General features: G+C 48.7%; 1 protein-coding gene across 4 annotated transcripts; it reads right to left on the bottom strand.

Moving 5' to 3' along the window:
- Positions 1-382: 382 nt before the first annotated feature.
- rnf8 (ring finger protein 8, E3 ubiquitin protein ligase) lies at positions 383-25,024 on the bottom strand. Of its 4 annotated transcripts, none has more exons than XM_059983078.1 (7): positions 21,596-24,489; positions 21,411-21,553; positions 6,160-6,288; positions 2,310-2,954; positions 1,586-1,678; positions 1,122-1,326; positions 385-784 (listed from the first exon to the last, which is right to left on the bottom strand). In XM_059983078.1, the coding sequence occupies exons 1-7, from the start codon at positions 21,756-21,758 to the stop codon at positions 633-635; spliced, it is 1,530 nt and encodes a 509-aa protein (XP_059839061.1). In that variant the 5' UTR covers positions 21,759-24,489; the 3' UTR covers positions 385-632. The 4 variants fall into 4 exon arrangements, with proteins under 4 accessions (XP_059839062.1, XP_059839061.1, XP_059839060.1 ...); XM_059983080.1 differs by adding an exon at positions 24,907-25,024 and having other exon boundaries at positions 387-784; positions 21,347-21,631; XM_059983079.1 differs by having other exon boundaries at positions 383-784; positions 1,112-1,326; positions 21,411-24,492.

Genomic DNA, 25,024 nt, shown 5'->3' with positions numbered 1-25,024 from the left:
GTGGGATGGGGTAAAAACTGAGAAGTAGGATTTGGGAGGAAGCAGTGTTCTGGGGCGGATGAGTTGTGACGGGTGGGGTTGAAGGGAGGCAATGTTCTTGGTGGGCAGGGGGAACGGTGATAGGTGGGGATCAAGGGGAGCGGTCCCCTCAGTGGGAAGGGCGAATAGTGAGAGGTGGGGTTCAAGATAAGCAGTTCTCAATGGGGTTCAGAGGACCGCTCCCCCACATCACCCCTCCATTACCCATTACAACCACTCCCTACACCACCCCTCTATTACCCAAATACCACACCACAGATTGTCTCTGCAAGTCTTTATTTAACAATGCTTCAGCCCTCTTCAACACAACCCCCCCCCCCACCCCCACGTGGTCACACACACACACACACACACACACACACACACACACACACACACACACACACACACACACACACACACACACACACACCAGGGTGTACTGATAGACATACACACAGACGTACAGATATACACGCGCACACACACACATGTGCATGGGCACAGACATGCATAGAAACACGTGTGCGTGCACACGTTACAAATACACAGATGTACACACACACAATTTCAGGTGGAACTGCCAGTCTGCGCTGCTCCCCACCCACTGTTGGTCACAGGTGGGTCTGCTGGTCTCTGCTACCCGTGGACCTGGACTCTGTGTTCTCAAGGATGAGAGGAGGTGGGCTGTCTGGAGGTAGGGCAGGTCTCTCACCCCCAAGGTCACCTTCCCCACTGGGTCCGCGCCCTCCGTCTGCCAGCAACACTGCAGGGACGAGAGGGAGAGGTCAGCAGAGAGTTCATGACCCCAGTAGTCTACCTTTTCCCCCAGTGACAATCTCTCGCATATATCACCCCCTCTCCCACCAATATGTCTTCCCCTACCCCATCCTAGACTTACCAAGGCATCCTTCATCCCTCCCCAGTTGACCGAGAAATGGATTCTGTCAGAGGACAACCCCATCCTGTTGAGAGATGCCACTGGGTAGAATTGGAGGGAATGGGGAAGAGGGAGGGAGGGAAGGTAGGAAGAGAAGTAGTGGGAGGAAGTTGGGAGATAGGAATGGGGAGGGAGGGAGGGAAGGTATCCCACCTGCACTCACCCATGCGGGCTTGCAGTAACTGCTGCCGCTGTCTCCTGGCTGCCTCCCCCAGACCGGACACCATCCTCTCGATGCAGCTGTCCAGCACCACTGAGGGCGTCTGCCACTCGATGGGCTGCCGGCAAATGGGGCATTCAGCCCGACGGCGCCCCCACTCCCTGATACACAACCGGCAGAAGGAGTGCGAGCACCCTAGGGTCACCGCCTGGTGGGAAGGAGGAAGTAGGTCAATAGACGTGTCTGGGGATGAATGGGGGTAGGGTAGGTATTTATCCTGGGCGAGAAAGCATCAGGCAGATGTTCTAGTGGTGAGGGGGTGAGTCAGGTCTGGGGGTCGGTGATGTTTTCAGGGAGGAAGGATCCATAACACGTGGGACAGAAGGATTAGTGGGGGGAATGTTGGGGGTGTGGGGTGGGATTATGTCAATGGGGTGGTGTGTCGTTTGGGGGGGGGGGGTTCTCACCTGGATGAAGTACTCAGAACAGATGATACACTGCAGTTCATTCTCCAGCACCTCACTGATCCGTGTCTCTGCAACGTCGACCCCCACCCCGACCTGTGGGTAAGGTTACAGGTCAGACACCCCTGAAGCTACCCTCACCTCCATCGTCCACCCACCACCCTGACATCGTCACACGGACACCCTTCAGACACCCCCAACTCTCACATCCATCATCCTCTCCACTGCGTAAGGTCACAGTGTCAGACGCACCACCCCCACCCTGGCCTACAGAAAAGGTTATAGGTCAGATCCCCACAGACAACCCCATCGTTACCCCCACCCTCCACCAACCACCCCCACTCCAACCTGTGGTAGGGTCACAGTGTCAGACCCCACTGCCAGGAAACACAGAAACGACCAACCCACCACCCCATTACACCCTGCATCCCTCATCCCTATTCTCAGTTCCCTTCATGCCTCAGCCCCTACTCTTGCACCCATCGATTCTCCATATCGTCACCCCCTCACTGGACAAGAGCTTCCGTCTTTAACAACGAGGGTTCCAATGTTTGGGAGGAGAGGGGGAATTCAGAGGGGAGGCATGTGAGGGGGTATTTATTCGTGAAGGGGAGGATGTGAGGAAAGGCATGGGGTGGGTGTGGGAGGGGTAAGAGACACGGGGAACTGATGAGGTTGATGGGGAGGGTGGGTTGTTTTACTTGGCAGATCACAATGAACACTTTACCTGTGGTTGTTGCTCATTCGTGAGACATCGCTGTTCCTGGTCTCCATCTGTTGGCTCCTGAGTTATCAGGCATCTCCGATCCTGTTCCTGGTCTCCGAGAGTTGGGTCCCGGTCCACTGGAAGTTTTTGATCACAGTGTCCCTGTGTCTGTTCCCAATCTGTCGAGAGTTCCTGATCCTGGTCTCCGTGTGTCTGCTCCCTGTCTGTTGGGAGTCCCTGTTCCTGATGCCTGTGTGTTGATTCTGGATCTCGATCCTGGTCTCCATGACAGATGTTGGTGCAGGTAGAGGTCGGGGGCTGGCTGCTGGTGCCAGGTTGTGCCGTGTCCTCCCGACTCTGTGCACTCGCCGCCACTCTGTGCTGCACCGTGTCGGGCCGGTGTGTGTTCTCCCCGAGCCGCTGCAGTTTGCTGCTCCCCTCAGCTCTCTGCAGGACCCCAGTCGGAGAATCCTCGCAGCCCAGTTTCCGCTTGGCGCCGCTTCCCGTGCCTGGCGTACCTGGGCTCCGGCGCACCAGGCGGTACTCGTACTCGGCTCTTTCCTGCTGCTCCACCGGTACCCCCAGCTGCACCACATCACCCTCGACCAATTCCCAGGGCCGCAGGGGCTCCAGCCGCACTCCATTCACCCACACGCCGTTCAAACTCTGCACCAGCAACACAGCATGTCACCAAGAGCAGCAAGGACCAGCAGACCCACAACAGCTGACAACGATGAGTGGGAGACTGGTCCTGAGCCCCTGTGACCCCAAGGAAGGGACTGGATCCAAAGCTGAATTCCCATTCTGGTTCCCCTCTCATCTCTTCTCACCTGATTACTAGATTTTAAAGGCACAATGAGTGTAAGGGCAGTTTATCTGAATGCCCGTAGTATTCGTAACAAGGCCAGTGAACTTGTGGCACAAATCAGTATAAATGGGTTTGATTTAGTGGCCATTACAGAAGTGTGGTTGCAGGCTGGACAGGATTGGGAATTAAATATCCAAGGATATCAGGAAATACAGAAGGATAGGCAGGAAAGTAAGGGAGGTAGATTAGCTCTCTTAATTAAGGATTAGATCAGGGTGATAGTGAGAGATGATATAGGATCTGAAGAGAAGAATGTTGAATCCATCTGGGTAAAAATTTGGAATAGTAAAAGGAAAAAAAAAATCACTGGTGGGAGTTGTCTATCAGCCACCAAATAACAACATTACAGTGGCACAGGCAATAAACTGAGGAAATATTTGAGGTATGTAAGAATGGAACAACAGTTATCATGGGGGGGGGGGCTTTAACTTGCACATTGATTAGGTGAATCTTGACTTCATAGAATGCAAATGGCATGCACCTGAACCTACAAGAGAACATTCTGGTCCTGTGCAATGAGACAGGTAAAATTAGCTATCTTGTAATTGGAGATCCTCTTGGAAAGAGTGATCACCATTTCTCATATAAATGGAGGGTGCAATAGTTTGATCGGAAACGAGTGTTTTATGCCTAAACATGGGAAACTACAATGAAATGAGGAAGGAATTGGATAGGGTAGATGGGGAACACAGGCTATTGGGTGGGACGGTTGAGGAACAGTGGAAGACTTTCAAAGTGATTTTTCACAGTGCTCAACAAAAGTATATTCCAGTTAAAAGCAAGGACAGTAAGGGTGGTGAGAGCCAGCCATGGATAACCAAGGAAATAAAGGAAGACATCAAACTAAAAGCTAGTGTGTACAAAGTCTCCAAGAGTAATGGAAACTGGAAGATTGGGAAAACTTTAAAACGCAGCAAAGTGAGCAATAAAGAAAGGGAATATAAAATATAAAAATGGATAGTAAAAGTTATTTTTAACTATATAAAACAGAAAAGGGTAGCCAAAGTGATTGTAAATCCTTTGGAGGACGAGAAGGGGGAATTGATAGAGGGTAATGAGGCTTTGAGTGACTGTTTAGTGCTGGTCTTCACGGTGGAGGATGCATCTAACACACCAAAGACAGCTGACATGGATGTGATGGGGAGGTGAGGACCTTGATACACTGAAGAGGTAATGCAGAGCAAACGTGGGCCTAAAGATAGGCAAGTCCCCTGGTCCTGATGGAATGCATCCCAGGGTACTGAAAGAAATGGCAGAAGTTATAGTTAGGGGTTTGGTGATAAATTTATCAAAATTCTCTGGACTCTGGGCAGGTCCCAGCAGATTCAAAGAAGGTGAATGTCACACCACTGTTCAAAAAAGGATATGGGCAAAAGGCAGGTAACTATGGGCCAGTTAGTTTAACATCTGTAGTTGGAAAAATGCTTGAAGCAATCATTAAAGAAGAAATAGCAAGACATCTGGGAAAAAAAAATGGATCCATCAGGCAGACGCAGCATAGATTCAGCAAACGCAGGTTCAACTTGACAAACTTACTGGAGTTCTTTGAGAATATAATGAGTGCGTGGATAGAGGGGAACAGATGGATGTTATTAACGGATTTCCAGAAGACGTTCGATAAGGTATCACGTAAAAGACTTATCCATGAGATAAGGATGAATGGAGTTGGGGCTGATGTATTAGCATGGACAGAGGAGTGGTTAGCCAACAGAAAGCAGGGAGTTGGAATATATGGACGCTTCTCTGGTTGGTAATCAGAGGTCGGTGCTGGGCCCGCAACTGTTCACGATTTACATTTACGATCTGGAAGAGGGGACTGAGTGTAGTGTTTTAAACCATCTGAGGTTAGTAGAGGATGTAGGGGAGAACAAAGATATTAAGTGAGCAAAAAGGGGCCATTAGATGACCTTAGCAAGCACGACTCAGAATAATCCTAAAACTTTCAAGAAGTACATTTGGTACAAGAGGGTAAACCAGGAAAGGAATATTAGGGAGCGTGATCTGATTTACCACCCTCAGACTAAAGTAATTTCTCCACATCTCTGTTCTAAATGGACGTCCTTCAATCCTGAAGTTGTGCTCTCTTGTCCTGGACTCCCCTAACATGGGAAATATGGGGGTAGTTGATAAGACTGTGGGATAGATGGGTTAGGATAGAATTTGTGTAAATAGGTTTCGGATGAACAGTGTGAACCCAGTCAGCTATCTTTCACCACCTCTGAAATAACACAGACAGGCTATTGTAATGTGAGGTCAAGAGGCAATTCCAAAATTCAGGGCCTCAGGTGGGAACAAAGAAGGGGGCAGGTGGAATTGCTGAACTGGAGGTTAATATGTACTCGATGGGCTGAAGGGCCTTGTGCTCACTGAGTCCTGAGGTTCATTTCTGGTAGCACAGTGGTACAGCAGTGAATCGCAGCCCTCAGCAATGGCTCTCAGCTCCAGCAGCCCGGGTTTAGTTGGGTGCTGTCTGCACATGTATTTATGTTTTATTTAGAGGCACAGCATAGAACAGGCCATTCTGGTCCAACGGGCTGCAGCACCAGCAACCCAACCAATTTAACACTAGCCTAATCACAGCCAACTTACATTGACCAATTAACCTACTAACTGGTCCATCTTTTGACTGTGGGAGGAAACTGAGGAACCTGGAGAAAATCCATGTGATCATGGGGAGAATGTACAAACTCTTCACAGAGGATGCCAGAGTTGAACTCCAAACTCCTGATGCCCGAAGCTGTAATAGCACTGCACTAACCACGTTCCTGGCTGTGACTACACAAGTTTCCCCTGGGTGGCCTGGTGAGGGTTGCACTGAATCACACTCAGAGTCTGGGAACGTGAAGGGGGAGTGAAACAGGAGGAGGGTGGGGGATAGTGTGAGTGGGCGCCCTGCTGTCAGAAGGCCTGATCACATGATCTGAGACTCCAATACCTGTGGCCAGAGGAAGGCGCAGTCCTGCTATGATTTTAGTGCTGCAGCTGGGTACAGCAGCTACCTACCTGGTTGTCTGTGACGGTGCACACTCCCTCCAAGCTCAGGAGAAAGGAACAATGGTTGCGGGAGATCATCAGAGGACAGGTCTTGGCCAAGAGGCGGTGGGTCACGCCTAAACCTCGCCCGACCGTCACCTTCAACAACAGAGCACACAGAGCACAATAAGCAGCGCATTGGTACACCAATAGCAGATACAACTCACAGCATTAGCCCTCAAACACACAGTAAACACAGAGCAAATAACATCTTCAGAGAGTGACCAGTGGGGAAGTTGCACTACCAATCAGAGACAACATCACAGCTGCACTCATATGACATAATGGAGGGCTCGTCCACTGAATCTACATGGCTAGAACTCAAAAGTAGGAAGGATGCAATCACTCTGAAGCGATTGTCCTACAGACCCTCTCAGAAGGCATGAGACACTGAAAAACAGATATGCAGCCAGATTAAGTAAAGTGTATAAACAATAGGGTTGTTGTCATGGGGGACCAACTTCTCTAATATAAACTTCTGAGTGCAGGAGGTTTAGATGGGGCAGAATTGGTAATATGCATTCAGGAGGGTATGCATCTACCCATCTATTGGGTACTCCATCTATTGGATATGGGTAATGAGCCTGGTTAAGTGATCAACCCTTCAGTGGATGAGCAGTAAGGCAACCGTGACCACAACTCCTTAGGTTTTAAGATAGCAATAGGTAAGGATAAGAAGTATGGAGCCAGCAGGAGAGTATTAAATAGGAGCAGGGCATTAGGTATCAATACATTGACAGACTCCGATGTTATATAGTGACAGAACTGTCCCCACTGGTACAATATCTGGATGTTCCACGTTGACAGACCCGTCCACAGGAGTACTCTACCCCGGTGTTAAACAGTGACACCCGTCTACAGGAGTACTGTACCTAGGTAATATACAGTGACACCTGTCTACAGGAGTACTGTACCTCAGTTACACAGTGACACCCGTCTACAGGAGTACTCTACCCCGATGTTAAACAGTGACACCCGTCTACAGGAGTACTCTACCCTGGTGTTAAACAGTGACACCCGTCTACAGGAGTACTGTACCTAGGTAATATACAGTGACACCTGTCTACAGGAGTACTGTACCTAGGTAATATACAGTGACACCTGTCTACAGGAGTACTGTACCTAGGTAATATACAGTGACAGACCCGTCTACAGGAGTACTCTACCCCGGTGTTAAACAGTGACACCCGTCTACAGGAGTACTCTACCCCGGTGTTAAACAGTGACACCCGTCAACAGGAGTACTCTACCCTGGTGTTAAACAGTGACACCCGTCTACAGGAGTACTCTACCCCAGTGTTAAACAGTGTCACCCGTCTACAGGAGTACTCTACCCCAGAGTTAAAAAGTGACACCCGTCTACAGGAGTACTCTACCCCGGTGTTAAACAGTGACACCTGTCTACAGGAGTACTCTACCCTGGTGTTAAACAGTGACACCCGTCTACAGGAGTACTCTACCCTGGTGTTAAACAGTGACACCCTTCTACAGGAGTACTCTACCCCGGTGTTAAACAGTGACACCCGTCTACAGGAGTACTCTACCCCAGTGTTAAACAGTGACACCCGTCTACAGGAGTACTCTACCCTGGTGTTAATCAGTGACACCCGTCTACAGGAGTACTGTACCTGAGTTACACAGTGACACCTGTCTACAGGAGTACTGTACCTCAGTTACACAGTGACACCCGTCTACAGGAGCACTCTACCCCGGTGTTAAACAGTGACACCCGTCTACAGGAGTACTCTACCCCGGTATTATACAGTGACATCCGTCTACAGGAGTACTCTACCCCGGTGTTAAACAGTGACACCCGTCTACAGGAGTACTCTACCTCGGTGTTAAACAGTGACACCCGTCTACAGGAGTACTCTACCCCGGTGTTAAACAGTGACACCCGTCTACAGGAGTACTCTACCCCGGTGTTAAACAGTGACACCCGTCTACAGGAGTACTCTACCCCGGTGTTAAACAGTGACACCCGTCTACAGGAGTACTCTATCCAGGTGTTAAACAGTGACACCCGTCTACAGGAGTACTCTACCCCGGTGTTAAACAGTGACACCCGTCTACAGGAGTACTCTACCCCGGTGTTAAATAGTGACACCCGTCTACAGGAGTACTCTACCCCATTGATAAACAGTGACACCCGTCTACAGGAGTACTCTACCCCGGTGTTAAACAGTGACACCCGTCTACAGGAGTACTCTACCCCGGTGTTAAACAGTGACACCCGTCTACAGGAGTACTCTACCCTGGTGTTAAACAGTGACACCTGTCTACAGGCGTACTCTACCCTGGTGTTAAACAGTGACACCTGTCTACAGGAGTACTGTACCTCAGTTACACAGTGACACCCGTCTACAGGAGTACTCTACCCCGGTGTTAAACAGTGACACCCGTCTACAGGAGTACTGTACCTCAGTTACACAGTGACACCCGTCTACAGGAGTACTGTACCCCGGTATTATACAGTGACACCCGTCTACAGGAGTACTCTACCCCGGTATTAAACAGTGACACCCGTCTACAGGAGTACTCTACCCCGGTGTTAAACAGTGACACCCGTCTGCAGGAGTACTGTACCTCAGTTACACAGTGACACCCGTCTACAGGAGTACTCTACCCCAGTGTTAAACAGTGACACCCGTCTACAGGAGTACTCTACCCCAGTGTTAAACAGTGACACCCGTCTACAGGAGTACTCTACCCCGATGTTAAACAGTGACACCCGTCTACAGGAGTACTCTACCCCGGTGATAAACAGTGACACCCGTCTACAGGCGTACTCTACCCCGGTGTTAAACAGTGACACCCGTCTATAGGAGTACTCTACCCTGGTGTTAAACAGTGACTCCCGTCTACATGAGTACTCTACCCAGTGTTAAACAGTGACACCCGTCTACAGGAGTACTCTACCCTGGTGTTAAACAGTGACACCCTTCTACAGGAGTACTCTACCCCGGTGTTAAACAGTGACACCCGTCTACAGGAGTACTCTACCCTGGTGTTAAACAGTGACACCCGTCTACAGGAGTACTCTACCCTGGTGTTAAACAGTGACACCCGTCTACAGGAGTACTCTACCCTGGTGTTAAACAGTGACACCCGTCTACAGGAGTACTCTACCCCGGTGTTAAACAGTGACACCCGTCTACAGGAGGTCTCTACCCTGGTGTTAAACAGTGACACCCGTCTACAGGAGTACTCTACCCCGGTGATAAACAGTGACACCCGTCTACAGGAGTACTCTACCCCGGTGTTAAACAGTGACAGCCGTCTACAGGAGTACTGTACCTCAGTTACACAGTGACAGCCGTCTACAGGAGTACTCTACCCCGGTGTTAAACAGTGACACCTGTCTACAGGAGTACTCTACCCCGGTGTTAAACAGTGACACCCGTCTACAGGAGTACTGTACCCCGGTATTATACAGTGACATCCGTCTACAGGAGTACTCTACCCTGGTGTTAAACAGTGACACCTGTCTACAGGAGTACTGTACCTCAGTTACACAGTGACAGCCGTCTACAGGAGTACTCTACCCCGGTGTTAAACAGTGACACCTGTCTACAGGAGTACTGTACCTCAGTTACACAGTGACACCCGTCTACAGGAGTACTCTACCCCGATGTTAAACAGTCACACCCGTCTACAGGAGTACTCTACCCCGGTGTTAAACAGTCACACCCGTCTACAGGAGTACTCTACTCTGGTGTTAAACAGTGACACCTGTCTACAGGAGTACTGTACCTCAGTTACACAGTGACACCCGTCTACAGGAGTACTCTACCCCGGTGTTAAACAGTGACACCCGTCTACAGGAGTACTCTACCCCGGTGTTAAACAGTGACACCCGTCTACAGGAGTACTCTACCCCGGTGTTAAACAGTGACACCCGTCTACAGGAGTACTCTACCCCAGAGTTAAAAAGTGACACCCGTCTACAGGAGTACTCTACCCCGGTGTTAAACAGTGACACCTGTCTACAGTAGTACTCTACCCTGGTGTTAAACAGTGACACCCGTCTACAGGAGTACTCTACCCTGGTGTTAAACAGTGACACCCTTCTACAGGAGTACTCTACCCCGGTGTTAAACAGTGACACCCGTCTACAGGAGTACTCTACCCCAGTGTTAAACAGTGACACCCGTCTACAGGAGTACTCTACCCCAGTGTTAAACAGTGACACCCGTCTACAGGAGTACTCTACCCCGATGTTAAACAGTGACACCCGTCTACAGGAGTACTCTACCCCGGTGATAAACAGTGACACCCGTCTACAGGCGTACTCTACCCCGGTGTTAAACAGTGACACCCGTCTATAGGAGTACTCTACCCTGGTGTTAAACAGTGACTCCCGTCTACATGAGTACTCTACCCAGTGTTAAACAGTGACTCCCGTCTACAGGAGTACTCTACCCCGGTGTTAAACAGTGACACCCTTCTACAGGAGTACTCTACCCCGGTGTTAAACAGTGACACCCGTCTACAGGAGTACTCTACCCTGGTGTTAAACAGTGACACCCGTCTACAGGAGTACTCTACCCTGGTGTTAAACAGTGACACCCGTCTACAGGAGTACTCTACCCTGGTGTTAAACAGTGACACCCGTCTACAGGAGTACTCTACCCTGGTGTTAAACAGTGACACCCGTCTACAGGAGTACTCTACCCCGGTGTTAAACAGTGACACCCGTCTACAGGAGTCCTCTACCCTGGTGTTAAACAGTGACACCCGTCTACAGGAGTACTCTACCCCGGTGATAAACAGTGACACCCGTCTACAGGAGTACTCTACCCTGGTGTTAATCAGTGACACCCGTCTACAGGAGTACTGTACCTGAGTTACACAGTGACACCTGTCTACAGGAGTACTGTACCTCAGTTACACAGTGACACCCGTCTACAGGAGTACTCTACCCCGGTGTTAAACAGTGACACCTGTCTACAGGAGCACTCTACCCCGGTGTTAAACAGTGACACCCGTCTACAGGAGTACTCTACCCCGGTGTTATACAGTGACATCCGTCTACAGGAGTACTCTACCCCGGTGTTAAACAGTGACACCCGTCTACAGGAGTACTCTACCCCGGTATTAAACAGTGACACCCGTCTACAGGAGTACTCTACCCCGGTATTAAACAGTGACACCCGTCTACAGGAGTACTCTACCCCGGTGTTAAATAGTGACACCCGTCTACAGGAGTACTCTACCCCATTGATAAACAGTGACACCCGTCTACAGGAGTACTCTACCCCGGTGTTAAACAGTGACACCCGTCTACAGGAGTACTCTACCCCGGTGTTAAACAGTGACACCCGTCTACAGGAGTACTCTACCCTGGTGTTAAACAGTGACACCTGTCTACAGGAGTACTCTACCCTGGTGTTAAACAGTGACACCTGTCTACAGGAGTACTGTACCTCAGTTACACAGTGACACCCGTCTACAGGAGTACTCTACCCCGGTGTTAAACAGTGACACCCGTCTACAGGAGTACTGTACCTCAGTTACACAGTGACACCCGTCTACAGGAGTACTGTACCCCGGTATTATACAGAGACACCCGTCTACAGGAGTACTCTACCCCGGTATTAAACAGTGACACCCGTCTACAGGAGTACTCTACCCCGGTGTTAAACAGTGACACCCGTCTACAGGAGTACTCTACCCCAGTGTTAAACAGTGACACCCGTCTACAGGAGTACTCTACCCCAGTGTTAAACAGTGACACCCGTCTACAGGAGTACTCTACCCCGATGTTAAACAGTGACACCCGTCTACAGGAGTACTCTACCCCGGTGATAAACAGTGACACCCGTCTACAGGCGTACTCTACCCCGGTGTTAAACAGTGACACCCGTCTATAGGAGTACTCTACCCTGGTGTTAAACAGTGACTCCCGTCTACATGAGTACTCTACCCAGTGTTAAACAGTGACACCCGTCTACAGGAGTACTCTACCCTGGTGTTAAACAGTGACACCCTTCTACAGGAGTACTCTACCCCGGTGTTAAACAGTGACACCCGTCTACAGGAGTACTCTACCCTGGTGTTAAACAGTGACACCCGTCTACAGGAGTACTCTACCCTGGTGTTAAACAGTGACACCCGTCTACAGGAGTACTCTACCCTGGTGTTAAACAGTGACACCCGTCTACAGGAGTACTCTACCCTGGTGTTAAACAGTGACACCCGTCTACAGGAGTACTCTACCCCGGTGTTAAACAGTGACACCCGTCTACAGGGGTCCTCTACCCTGGTGTTAAACAGTGACACCCGTCTACAGGAGTACTCTACCCCGGTGATAAACAGTGACACCCGTCTACAGGAGTACTCTACCCCGGTGTTAAACAGTGACACCCGTCTACAGGAGTACTCTACCCCGGTATTATACAGTGACATCCGTCTACAGGAGTACTCTACCCTGGTGTTAAACAGTGACACCTGTCTACAGGAGTACTGTACCTCAGTTACACAGTGACAGCCGTCTACAGGAGTACTCTACCCCGGTGTTAAACAGTGACACCCGTCTACAGGAGTACTCTACCCCGGTGTTAAACAGTGACACCCGTCTACAGGAGTACTGTACCCCGGTATTATACAGTGACATCCGTCTACAGGAGTACTCTACCCTGGTGTTAAACAGTGACACCTGTCTACAGGAGTACTGTACCTCAGTTACACAGTGACAGCCGTCTACAGGAGTACTCTACCCCGGTGTTAAACAGTGACACCTGTCTACAGGAGTACTGTACCTCAGTTACACAGTGACACCCGTCTACAGGAGTACTCTACCCCGATGTTAAACAGTCACACCCGTCTACAGGAGTACTCTACCCCGGTGTTAAACAGTCACACCCGTCTACAGGAGTACTCTACTCTGGTGTTAAACAGTGACACCTGTCTACAGGAGTACTGTACCTCAGTTACACAGTGACACCTGTCTACAGGAGTACTCTACCCCGGTGTTAAACAGTGACACCCGTCTACAGGAGTACTCTACCCCGGTGTTAAACAGTGACACCTGTCTACAGGAGTACTCTACCCCAGTGTTAAACAGTGACACCCGTCTACAGGAGTACTCTACCCCAGAGTTAAAAAGTGACACCCGTCTACAGGAGTACTCTACCCTGGTGTTAAACAGTGACACCCGTCTACAGGAGTACTCTACCCCAGAGTTAAAAAGTGACACCCGTCTACAGGAGTACTCTACCCTGGTGTTAAACAGTGACACCCGTCTACAGGAGTACTCTACCCCAGTGTTAAACAGTGACACCCGTCTACAGGAGTACTCTACCCCGATGTTAAACAGTGACACCCGTCTACAGGAGTACTCTACCCCGGTGATAAACAGTGACACCTGTCTACAGGCGTACTCTACCCCGGTGTTAAACAGTGACACCCGTCTATAGGAGTACTCTACCCTGGTGTTAAACAGTGACTCCCGTCTACATGAGTACTCTACCCAGTGTTAAACAGTGACACCCGTCTACAGGAGTACTCTACCCCGGTGTTAAACAGTGACACCCTTCTACAGGAGTACTCTACCCCGGTGTTAAACAGTGACACCCGTCTACAGGAGTACTCTACCCTGGTGTTAAACAGTGACACCCGTCTACAGGAGTACTCTACCCTGGTGTTAAACAGTGACACCCGTCTACAGGAGTACTCTACCCTGGTGTTAAACAGTGACACCCGTCTACAGGAGTACTCTACCCCGGTGATAAACAGTGACACCCGTCTACAGGAGTACTCTACCCCGGTGTTAAACAGTGACACCCGTCTACAGGAGTACTGTACCCCGGTATTATACAGTGACATCCGTCTACAGGAGTACTCTACCCTGGTGTTAAACAGTGACACCTGTCTACAGGAGTACTGTACCTCAGTTACACAGTGACAGCCGTCTACAGGAGTACTCTACCCCGGTGTTAAACAGTGACACCCGTCTACAGGAGTACTCTACCCCGGTGTTAAACAGTGACACCCGTCTACAGGAGTACTCTACCCTGGTGTTAAACAGTGACACCCGTCTACAGGAGTACTCTACCCCAGAGTTAAAAAGTGACACCCTTCTACAGGAGTACTCTACCCCGGTGTTAAACAGTGACACCTGTCTACAGGAGTACTGTACCTCAGTTACACAGTGACACCCGTCTACAGGAGTACTCTACCCCGGTGTTAAACAGTGACACCCGTCTACAGGAGTACTGTACCCTGGTATTATACAGTGACAGACCTGTCCACAGGAATATTGTACCCTGTTGTTATACAGTGCCAGATCGGTCCACAGGAGTACTGTAACCAGTGTTCTTCAGTGACCATAACACTAAGATATCGGAGCAGCAGTAGAACATTTGGCCCATCAAGTCTGCTCTGCCATCTAATCATGAGTTGATCCAATTCTTCCAGTTATCCCCACTCCCCTGCCTTCTCCCCATACCCTCTGTTGCCCTGGCTAATCAAGAACCTAACTATCTCTGCCTTAAATGCACCCGATGACTTGGCCTCTACAGCCATTTGTGGCAACAAATTCCACAGATTTACCACCCTCTAACTAAAGTAATTACTCCGCATCTGTTTTAAATGTACAAACCCCATTTCCAGAAAAGTTGGGTTATTTTCCAAAATGCAATAAAAACAAAAAACTGTGATATGTTAATTCACGTGAACCTTTATTTAACTGACAAAAGTACAAAGAAAAGATTTTCAATAGTTTTACTGACCAACTTAATTGTATTTTGTAAATATACACAAATTTAGAATTTGATGGCTGCAACACCCTCAACAAAAGTTGGGACAGAGGCATGTTTACCATTGTGTTACATCACCTTTCCTTTTAATAACACTTTTTAATCGTTTTGGAACTGAGGATACTAATTGTAGTAGATTTGCAACTGGTAATTTTGTCCATTCTTGCTTGATATAAGACTTCAGCTGTTCAACAGTCCATGGTCTCTGTTGTATGATTCTCCTCTTCATGATGCGCCATACATTTTCAATAGGAGATAGAGCTGGACTGGCAGCAGGCCAGTCAAGCACACGCACTCTGTGTCTACAAAGTCATGCTGTTGTAGCCCGTGCAGAATGTGGTCTGGCATTGTCCTGCTGAAATAAGCATGGACGTCCCGGGAAGAGATGTCGCCTTGATGGCAACTTACGTCTCTCTAAAATCCTAATATACGCCTCAGAGTCAATGGTACCTTCACATACATGCAACTCACCCATGCTGTGGGCACTGATTCACCCCCATACTATCACAGATGCTGGCTTTTGCACCTTTCGCTGATAACAATCAGGATGGTTGTTTTCATCTTTGGCACAGAGAACTCGACGCCCGTTTTTTCCGAAAACTAGCTGAAATGTGGACTCTTCTGACCACAGCACACGGTTTCACAGTCTTTCGGTTCATCTGAGATGAGCTCGGGCCCAGAGAACTCACCGGCGTTTCTGCATAGAGTTGATGTATGGCTTCCTCCTTGCGTAATACAGTTTCAAGTTGCATTTTTGGATGCAGCGACAGACTGTGTTAAGTGACAATGGTTTTCCGAAGTACTCCCGAGCCCAGGTGGCTATAATTGTCACAGTCGCATGACAGTTTCTTAGGCAGTGCCGCCTGAGGGCTTGAAGATCACGCGCATTCAACAGTGGTTTCCGATCTTGCCCTTTACGCACTGAGATGTCTCTGAATTCTCTGAATCTTTTCACAATATTATGTACTGCAGATGTTGAAAGACCTAAATTCTCTGCAATCTTGCGTTGAACTGACTAACAATTCTCTCACAAATTTTGGCACAAAGGGGTGAGCCACGACCCATCCTTGCTTGCAAAGACTGAGCCTTTGATGGATGCTACTTTTATATCCAATCATGATACCTCACCTGCTACCAATTAGTGGAGTCTTCCAAGCCAGTCAGTGTTACTTGAATATTCTGTGCACTTTTCAATCTTATTTTAACTCTGTCCCAACTTTTGTTGAGTGTGTTGCAGACATCAAATTCTAAATTTGTGTATATTTACAAAATACAATTAAGTTGGTCCGTAAAACTATTGAAAATCTTTTCTTTGTACTTTTGTCAGTTAAATAAAGGTTCACGTGAATTAACATATCACAGATTTTTGTTTTTATTGCATTTTGGAAAATATCCCAACTTTTCTGGAAATGGGGTTTGTATGACCTTCAATCCTGAAATGCCCTCTTGTCCTAGAATCCCCTACCATGGGAAATAACTTTGCCATGTCTAATCTGTTCAAGCCTTTTAACATTCGGAATGTTTCAATGAGATCCCCCCTCATTCTCCTAAAGTCCAGGGAATACAGCCCAAGAGCTGCCAAATGTTCCTCATCTGGTAACCTTTTCATTCCTGGTATCATTCTCGTGAATCTTCTCTGAACCCTCTCCAATGTCAGTATATCCTTTCTGAAATAAGGAGCCCAAAACTGCACACAATACTACAAGTGTGGTCTCACGACTGCCTCATAGAGCCTCAACATTACATCCCTGCTCTTATATTCTATACCTCTAGAAATGAATGCCAATATTGCATTCACCTTCTTCACCACCGACTCAACCTGGAGGTTAACCTTTAGGGTATCGTGCACAAGGACTCCCAAGTCCCTTTGCATCTCTGCATTTTGAATTCTCTCCCTGTCTAAATAATAGTCTGCTCATCTATGTCTTCCACCAAAGTGCATGACCATACACTTTCCAACGTTGTATTTCATTTGCCACTTCTTTGCCCATTCCCCTAAACTATCTAAGCCTCTCTGCAGGCTCTCTGTTTCAACACTACCTGCTCTTCCACCTGTCTTTGCATCATCAGCAGATTTAGCCACAAATCCATTAATCCCATAGTCCAAGTCATTGACATACATCGTAAAAAGCAGCAGAACTCCAACGGTAACCAGCAGCCAGTCAGAATAGGATCCCTTTATTCCCACTCTCTGTTTTCTGCCGATCAGCCAATGTTCCACCTATGCTAATAAATTCCCTGTAATTCCATCTCTTATCTTGCTAAGCATCCTGAAAATCCAAGTCACCACATCCTCTGCATCTCCTTTGTCTACCCTGCTTGCAATTTTCTCAAAAAATTAGTCAGGCAGGATTTTCCTTTCAGCAAACCATGCTGGCTTTGGCCTACGTTAACCCACATGAGTACTGTACTTTGGTATTATACAGTGACAGACCCATCCACAGGATACCGTACCCCAGTGTTGTACAGTGACAGACCCATCCTCTCCTTATACCACATGCCCTCTGATCCAGGCAACATCTTAATAAACCTCTTTTGCACCCTGTCCAAAGCCTTAGCGTGCATCCTATAATGAGTGACCAGAACTGTGTGTAGCACTTCAGATGCAGCCGAACGAGAGTTTGATAAAACTGCAACACAACTTCCAGATAACTGAACTCAACGCCTTGATTAATAAAGGCAAGAATACCAAATCCCTATTTAACTACCCTATCAACCTGAGTAGCCACTTTCAGGAAGCTGTGAACTTGGACCCCTTAATCCCTCTCTGCTTCTCAACACAGTGTACCATCTTTTCAGATTTGACCTACCGAGGAGAAACACTTCATATTTGACCAGGTTAATCTCCATTTGTCATTTCTCAGCCCACATCTCATCAAAATCTTGCTGTATATTTTGCCAGTCACCTACACCAGAACACCAATATTCAAATCATCTGCAAACCTACAAACCCACCCATCTACATTTTCTTCCAGGTCATTTATGTACATCACAAACAGCATAGGTCCCAGTACAGATCCCTGTGGAACTCCACTAATCACAGACCTCAGCTGCAATAAGCCTCTTTAACCATTACCCTCTGTCTTCTGAGGGCAAGCCAGTTGGAAATCCAAGTGCCCAGCTCACCATGGATCCCACACATCTTAATCTGCTGGATGAACCTCCCATGAGAGACCTTGTCAAACACCTTGCAAAAATCCACACAGACAACATCCACAGCACATTCTTCATCAATCAAATCGTCAAAAAACTCAACCAAGTTAGTAAGAAATGACTGTCAAACACCAGGGTACATTACCAGTAGGAACAAGCTTGTCACTGTCTAACACTGGGGTACAGAACCAGTGGGGACTGGTCTGTCATTGTATAACAGCGGGGTACAGAACTAGTGGGGACTGTTCAATCACTGTATAACATCAGGGTACATTACCAGTAGGAATGAGTCAGTCACTGTATAACAATGGGGTACAGAACTGGTAGGGAAAGATCTGTCACTACATAATACTGGGGTACAGTACCAGTGGGGGCTGCTTTGTCATTGTATAACACCTGGGTACAGTGGTGGTGGGAATAGAGCTATCACTGTATGCACTGAGGTATAGTATCGGTGGGGTCGGGTCTGTCACTGTATAGCACCAGTGGGGACAGGACTGTCACTGTATAACACCAGGGTACAGTACCAGTAGGGACAGGTCTGTCACTGTTTAATACGAGGGTACATCACACGTGGGGACGGGTCTACCACAGTGTAATACCATGGTACATTAGTGGTGGGGACAGGTTTGTCACTGTTTAGCATCTGTGGGGACAGATCTCTCGCTGTGTAACACCAGGATACAGTACCAATGGGGATGGGTCTGTCACTGTATAACACCAGTGGGGATGGGTCTGTCACCATACAACACTGGGGCACAGTTCTGGTGGGGATGGGCCGTCACTGTACAACAGCAGGGGGTAATGAGCCTGATCCTGTATAATACAGGAAGATGCTGTCTGTAGGGACTGGTTTGTCACTGTTAAACACAGGGGTATACTACCGGTGGGGATGGGTTTTTCATGACACAACCCGCCCCAGGGGATAGTACCGGTGATGATGAGGCTGTCTCAGCATAGCAGCAGGGTACATTACCACTGGGGATGGGTCTGTCACTGTTAAACACAAGGGTACAGAACCAGAGGGATGAGTCTTTCACTGTATAACACCAGGGTACAGTACTGGTGGAAATGTGTCTGTCACTGTATAGCACTGGGATATGGGTCTGTCACTGTATAACACCAGGGTACCGTACCAGTGGGGACTGGTGTGTCACTGTATAACACCAGGAAATGGGTCTGTCACTCTATTACACCAAGGTACAGTACCGGTGCAGATGACTCTGTCACTATAGAACACAAGCTCAGTTTCGGTGGGTCATGTCTGTCACTGTACAGTGTAACACCAGGGTATAGTAACAGTGAGGACAGGTCCGTCACTGTATAACACCACGGTATATTACCGGTGGGGACAGGCCTGTCATTGTATAGTACCAGTGGGGTTGTGTCTGTCACTGTATAACACCTGCATGTGGGTCTGTCACTGCATTACACTGGGGTACAGTACCAGTGGTGACTGGCTGTCTCGGTGTTTTAACAGGGTACGGTGTTGACGGATCTGTCATTGTATAAACCGGCATATAGTACTGACGTGGACGGATTTGTCACTATATCACACTGGGGTACAGTACCAGTGGGGATAGGTCTATCACTGTATCACACTGGGGTACAGTACCAGTGGGGATGGGTGTCACTGTATCACATTGGGGTACAGTACTGGTGGGGATAGGTCTGTCACTGTATTACATTGGGGTACCGTACTGGTGGGGATGGATCTGTCACTGTATAATACCAGGTACAGTACTGGTTGGGGTGTGTCTGTATTGTATAACACTGGGGTACAGTACCGGTGGGGACGGGTCTGTCATTGTATAACTCTGGGGTAGAGGTTTGTCACTGTATAACACCGGGGTACAGTACCGGTGGGGATGGGTCTGTCACTGTATAACACTGGGTACAGTACCGGAAGGGTAAGCTTTTTAATCCGGCCCGCAGAACTTGATGAAATTATATTAATAAACCTTGTTAACGTATTTTCCCCGCAATTCTGGTGTCTTCCCAATAGATGACACACTCTATATACATTGACCTTTGTTGAAGTGCAGCGTATTACTCCACATTTGCGCTTTACTTTGTGACCTTGTGGCGACCCATTTCCTGGCACATCCGAACCGGCTCACAATTAGCCGGCGTTCTGGCTAAGGGAGATAGCCTGCGGGGATTTGCGAGCACAGAGCTCCGCATATTGGCGCGCTCTCACTGTTCTGCCATTGTGCGGGTCGTTGTTGAGTTTTGGCACAGGGGACAATTGAATAAGAAGGAGCAGGACAAGTAGACCTGCATCTCCTACCGTTTTTGAAATAAAGACAGTCAGGAGGAGAGTGATGATGATAATATCTTGAAGGATAACAGAATTTTCAGTGCTTTAAAATAATAACTGTTACTATTAAAAAAAGCTGTATTTTATTCATTTAATTTTCAGTGTTTTAAAAGACATTTCAATAAATAGCTAAATACCATGGGACTTCAAAGACAGGTATTTTGTTGTAATGCATTTGTTCATTTTCAATTGAAATTAAAGCACATGTTTTCTACATATCCCATGATATTTTGTTTTCTCTTATGAGGTGTATTACCAAAACACTCCGTCCATCTGCTCCTGGTCCGGCCCCCCTGTCAAATTTTAGAACCCTTTGTGGCCCTCAAGTCAAAAAGTTTGCCCACCCCTGGGTTAAACAGAGAGGTACAGTACCAGAGGGTATGTGTCTGTTACTGTATAAATCCGGGGTACAGCACCAGAGGGAATGTCTGTCACTGTATAACAACAGTGTACAGTACCAGTGAGAATGTGTCTGTCACTGTACTACACCGGGCACGGTACCGGTGGAGGCGGGTCTGTCACTGTACAACACCGGAGCTCAGTTCTGATGGATTGCGTCTGTCATGCATACCACCAGGGTACAGTAACAGTGGGGAAAGGCCTGTCACTGTGTAACACCGGGGTACAGTAACGGTGGCAATGGATCTGTCACTATACAACATCGGGGCACAGTGGGGAAGGGGCTGTCGCTGTCCAGTACTGTTCCTGTATAATACTGGGGACTGGTCTGTCACTGTTAAACAAAGGGGTACCGTACCGGTGGGGATGTGTCTGTCTCTGTTTCACACCGGGGTATGGTACCAGTGGGGACGGGTCTGTCCACAGTACCGGTGGAGAATGGGCTGACTGTGTAACACCGTATTACTGATGGAATCTATATCAGTACAGTCCACCACCGGACATCTCGGGTCCCTCCCTCTGTTACCTTTGTCCCCGGCTGCAGTTTCAGCCGCTGTCCCGCTTCCTCACCGCCCATTCTTTCCAAGTACCAGGCGAGGCTTTGCTCCAATTCCTCGGCAACCGCCGCCATCTTCTAGGTTGTCCAGTGACGCGCACCGTTTACCGACCTCATCGATGAATTCTCCAGAGTCACCTATCCGATCACAGATCGCATCGATAAGTCCTCCAGCGCCTCCCAGCCATTCACCGAACGCATCGATAAGTCCTCCAGCGCCTCCCAGCCATTCACCGAACGCATCGATAAGTCCTCCTGTTGAGGTTAGGTGGGATAGGATGTTACTGACCGTGATGAAGTCTTCCTCATTGGTGCATGGAGCAACTGCTCCACCTATAAGTCCTCCAGTGAGGGAGACGCACTGCATTGATTCCACTTGCATGGGGATGTAATGGAAACTAAAAGCATCGATAAATGTGCTTGGGCAGTCAATAGATCACCGATGGTACATTGCCGGTGGAGCAGTGGTACATCATGCCTGGGCTGACAGTGAAACCAGCTGAGGTTGAAGGGCCGAAACCCGGGCCCTGACTGACATTAGAGGCTTTAGCCGCTGGAACTTAGAGCTACGCACAACCTGTTGGAGGAATTCAGAGAGTCGGGCAGTTGCCCAATTCACCGTCCTTTCAACAAGGTGTTTGTTGTTGAGTGTTATGAGACACCATGGGAGGCAATAGCACCACTGGAGTTTGAAGTCAGTGCCTCCGATGTTAGATTCAAAATTAGGAGTAATATAATCGACAAAATACTGGAGGAACTCCGCTAGGGAAAAGTGTGTAGTCAATGTTCCGGGCCGAGACCCTTCATGAGGATTGGGAAAAGAAAGATGCGCAGTCAGAGTAAGAAAGTGGGAGGAGGGGAGGAAGAGCCACAAGGTTAAAATGGTGCGTCATTAGGATATCCCACTCTTTCTGGCAGACGGAGTATACAGTGGCCACCCATTCATATTCTGACATGTCAGTCTATGGCCTCCTCTACTGTCATGATGAGGCCACACTCAGGTTGGAGGAACAACACCTTGTACTCCATCTGGGTAGCCTCCAACCTGATGGCATGAAAATTGCTTTCCTTGAACTTCCAGCAATGCCCCCCCACCTTCACCATTCCCATTTCCCTCTCACCTGCCTATTACCTCCCTCCCCCGGTGCTCCTCCCCCTTTACTTTATTTCATGGCCTTTTGCCTTCTCCTATCAGATTCCCCCTTCTCCAGCACTGCATCTATTTCACCAATCAACTTCCCAGCTCTTTACTTCACCCCTCACCCCTCTCGGTTTCACCTATTGCCTTGTGGTTCTTCCTCCCCTCTCTCCACTTTTTTAACTCTGACTCATCTTTTTCTCCAGTCCTGATGAAAGGACTCAGGCAGAAACAGCCAGTGTACTCTTTTCCATAGATGCTGCCTGGCCTGCTGAGTTCCTCCAGCATTTTGTGTGTGGTGCTCGGATTTCCAGCATCTGCAGATTTTCTCGTTTTTAATATAACTGACACATTGTTTTCCAACAGCAGGGTATTGCTATACATAATACAAATCTGTAAATTACAATAAGAAACACAAGATATATAAATGAGTCCCTAGTCAGAGGCTCTTCTCTGCCCCGGTGGAAGGGTCCATGGGATCCTATCTGATTACAGCATCACCCATCACCTAAATCTGCACCCTGACACCTACCAACACTGCAATGGGGACAACTTTCCTGCCTCCCTCCAATCTCCCCTACCCAAAACTACAGACCCAGCTTCTCTGCTTTTACCCTGTGAATCAAACCCTGTCATTCATTCACCTACCCCAGGGACCCAGTCCCCATGGATGGATGGGTCTGAGGAGTTGAGGGCAGGTGCTGTCCTTAACAACAAAGAAGAGAAAACCTGTAGATGCTGGAAATCCAAGCTACACACACACACACACACACACGCAATGCTGGAGGAACTCGGCAGCATCTATAGGGAAAGGTACGGTCGACATTTTGTGCCAAGACCCTTCATCAGGGCCACAGAAGAAAGACGAGGAGTCAGAGTAAGAGTGTGTGGGGAGGGGAGGGAGAAACACAAGGTGATAAGTGAAACCTGATGGACGGGGGGGGGAGGGGTGAAGTAAAGAGATGAGGCTGACTGGTGAATGAGATACAGGACTAGTTAAGGGGCAATCTTATAGGAGAGGACAGAAGGCCATGGAAGAAAGTAAAAAGGGTGAGGAGCATCAGAGGGGAGTGATGGGCAGGCAAGGAGATAAGGCGAGGGAGGGAAATCAGAATGGGAAATTGAGAAGGGGGGAGGGGTGAATTCCAGCAAGTTCAAGAAATCGATGTTTATGCCCTCAGTTTGGAGGTTACCCAGATGGAATATAAGGTGTTGCTCCTCCACCCTGAGGGTGGCCTCATCGTGACAGTAGAGGAGGCTACGGATGGTCATGTTGGTACGGGAATGGAAAGTGGAATTAAAATGAGTGCCCACAAGGAGATCCCACTTTCTCTGGCAGACACAGCGTAGGTGCTCAGCAAAGCGGTCTCCCAATCTATGTCAGGTCTCACCAATATACAAGCGGCCATTTGGGAGCACCGGATACGATAGATTACCCAACTGACTCACAGGTGAAGTGTCATCTCACCTGGAAGGGGCTTCCCCTCCTCCACCATCAACGCTGCCCTCAACTGCATCTCTTCCGTTTCGCGCACATCTGCCCTCACCCCATCCTTCTGCCACCCCACTAGGGATAGGGTTCCTCTTGTCCTCACCTACCCCCACACCAGCCTCCGCATCCAGCACATAATTTTCTGTAACTTACGCAATCTCCAACGCGATCCCGCCTCGAAGCGCACATTTCCCTTCACCCCCCCCCTTTCTGCTTTCCACAGGGACACAACTCCCTCGTCCATTCACCCCTTCTCTCTGATCTCCCTCATTGTACTTATCCTTGCAAGTGGAACAAGTACCAGATCAGCCCCTACACCTCCTTCCGCATAACCATTCAGAGCGCCAAACAGTCCTTCTAGGTGAGGCGACACTTCACCAGTGAGCCTGTTGGGGGTGGGGAGCGTCATCTGCACTATTTCGTGCTCCCAATATGGCCTCCTGTACATCAGTGAGACCTGACATGGAGTGGGAGACCACTTTGCTGAACACCTATGCTTTGTCCACCAGAAAAAGCCAGACTCCCAGTGGCTATCCACTTAATTCCATTCCAACATGTCCATTGCCGGCCTCCTCTACTGTCACGATGAGGCCGTGCTGGAGCAACACCATACATTCCAACTGGGTAGCCTCCAACCTGATGGTATGAACATTGATTTCTCAAACTTACAGTCATGTCCCCCCTTCTCTAATCCTCATTCCCATTTCCCTCTCTCATCATGCCTGCCCATCAGCTTCCTCTAGTGCTCCTCTCCTCTTTTTCTTTCTTCCATGGCCTTCTGACCTCCCCTATTAGATTCGCCCTTTTCCAGCCTAGAATCGCTTTCGACAATCAACTTCCCAGCTCTTTACTTCATCCCTCCGCTCCCGGTTTCACCTCTCACCTTCCCCTCCCACTTACACTGACTCCTCAGCCTTTTTTCTCTCCAGTCCTGCTGAAGGGTCTCGGACCAAAATGTCGACTGTACTCTATTCCATAGATGCTGCCCGGCCTGCTGAATTCCTCCAGTATTTTGAAT

This window comes from Hypanus sabinus, chromosome 10 (assembly GCF_030144855.1).
Source record: "Hypanus sabinus isolate sHypSab1 chromosome 10, sHypSab1.hap1, whole genome shotgun sequence".
Classification (NCBI taxonomy): Eukaryota; Metazoa; Chordata; class Chondrichthyes; order Myliobatiformes; family Dasyatidae; genus Hypanus; species Hypanus sabinus.
Note: the sequence above shows the minus strand (reverse complement) of the source record. Positions and strands in the feature narration are given on the sequence as shown.

Excerpts from the sequence above, each read along its gene's own strand:
- rnf8 (XM_059983077.1), bottom strand. The coding sequence starts at position 21,758 with ATGCAAGTGGAATCAATGCAGTGCGTCTCCCTCACTGGAGGACTTATA. Across the intron at positions 6,289-21,410 it reads TTGGAGCAAAGCCTCGCCTG|GTGACGGTCGGGCGAGGTTT; the intron begins GTACTTGGAAAG and ends CTGTTGTTGAAG. Across the intron at positions 785-1,121 it reads GTTACTGCAAGCCCGCATGG|TGTTGCTGGCAGACGGAGGG; the intron begins GTGAGTGCAGGT and ends TCGTCCCTGCAG.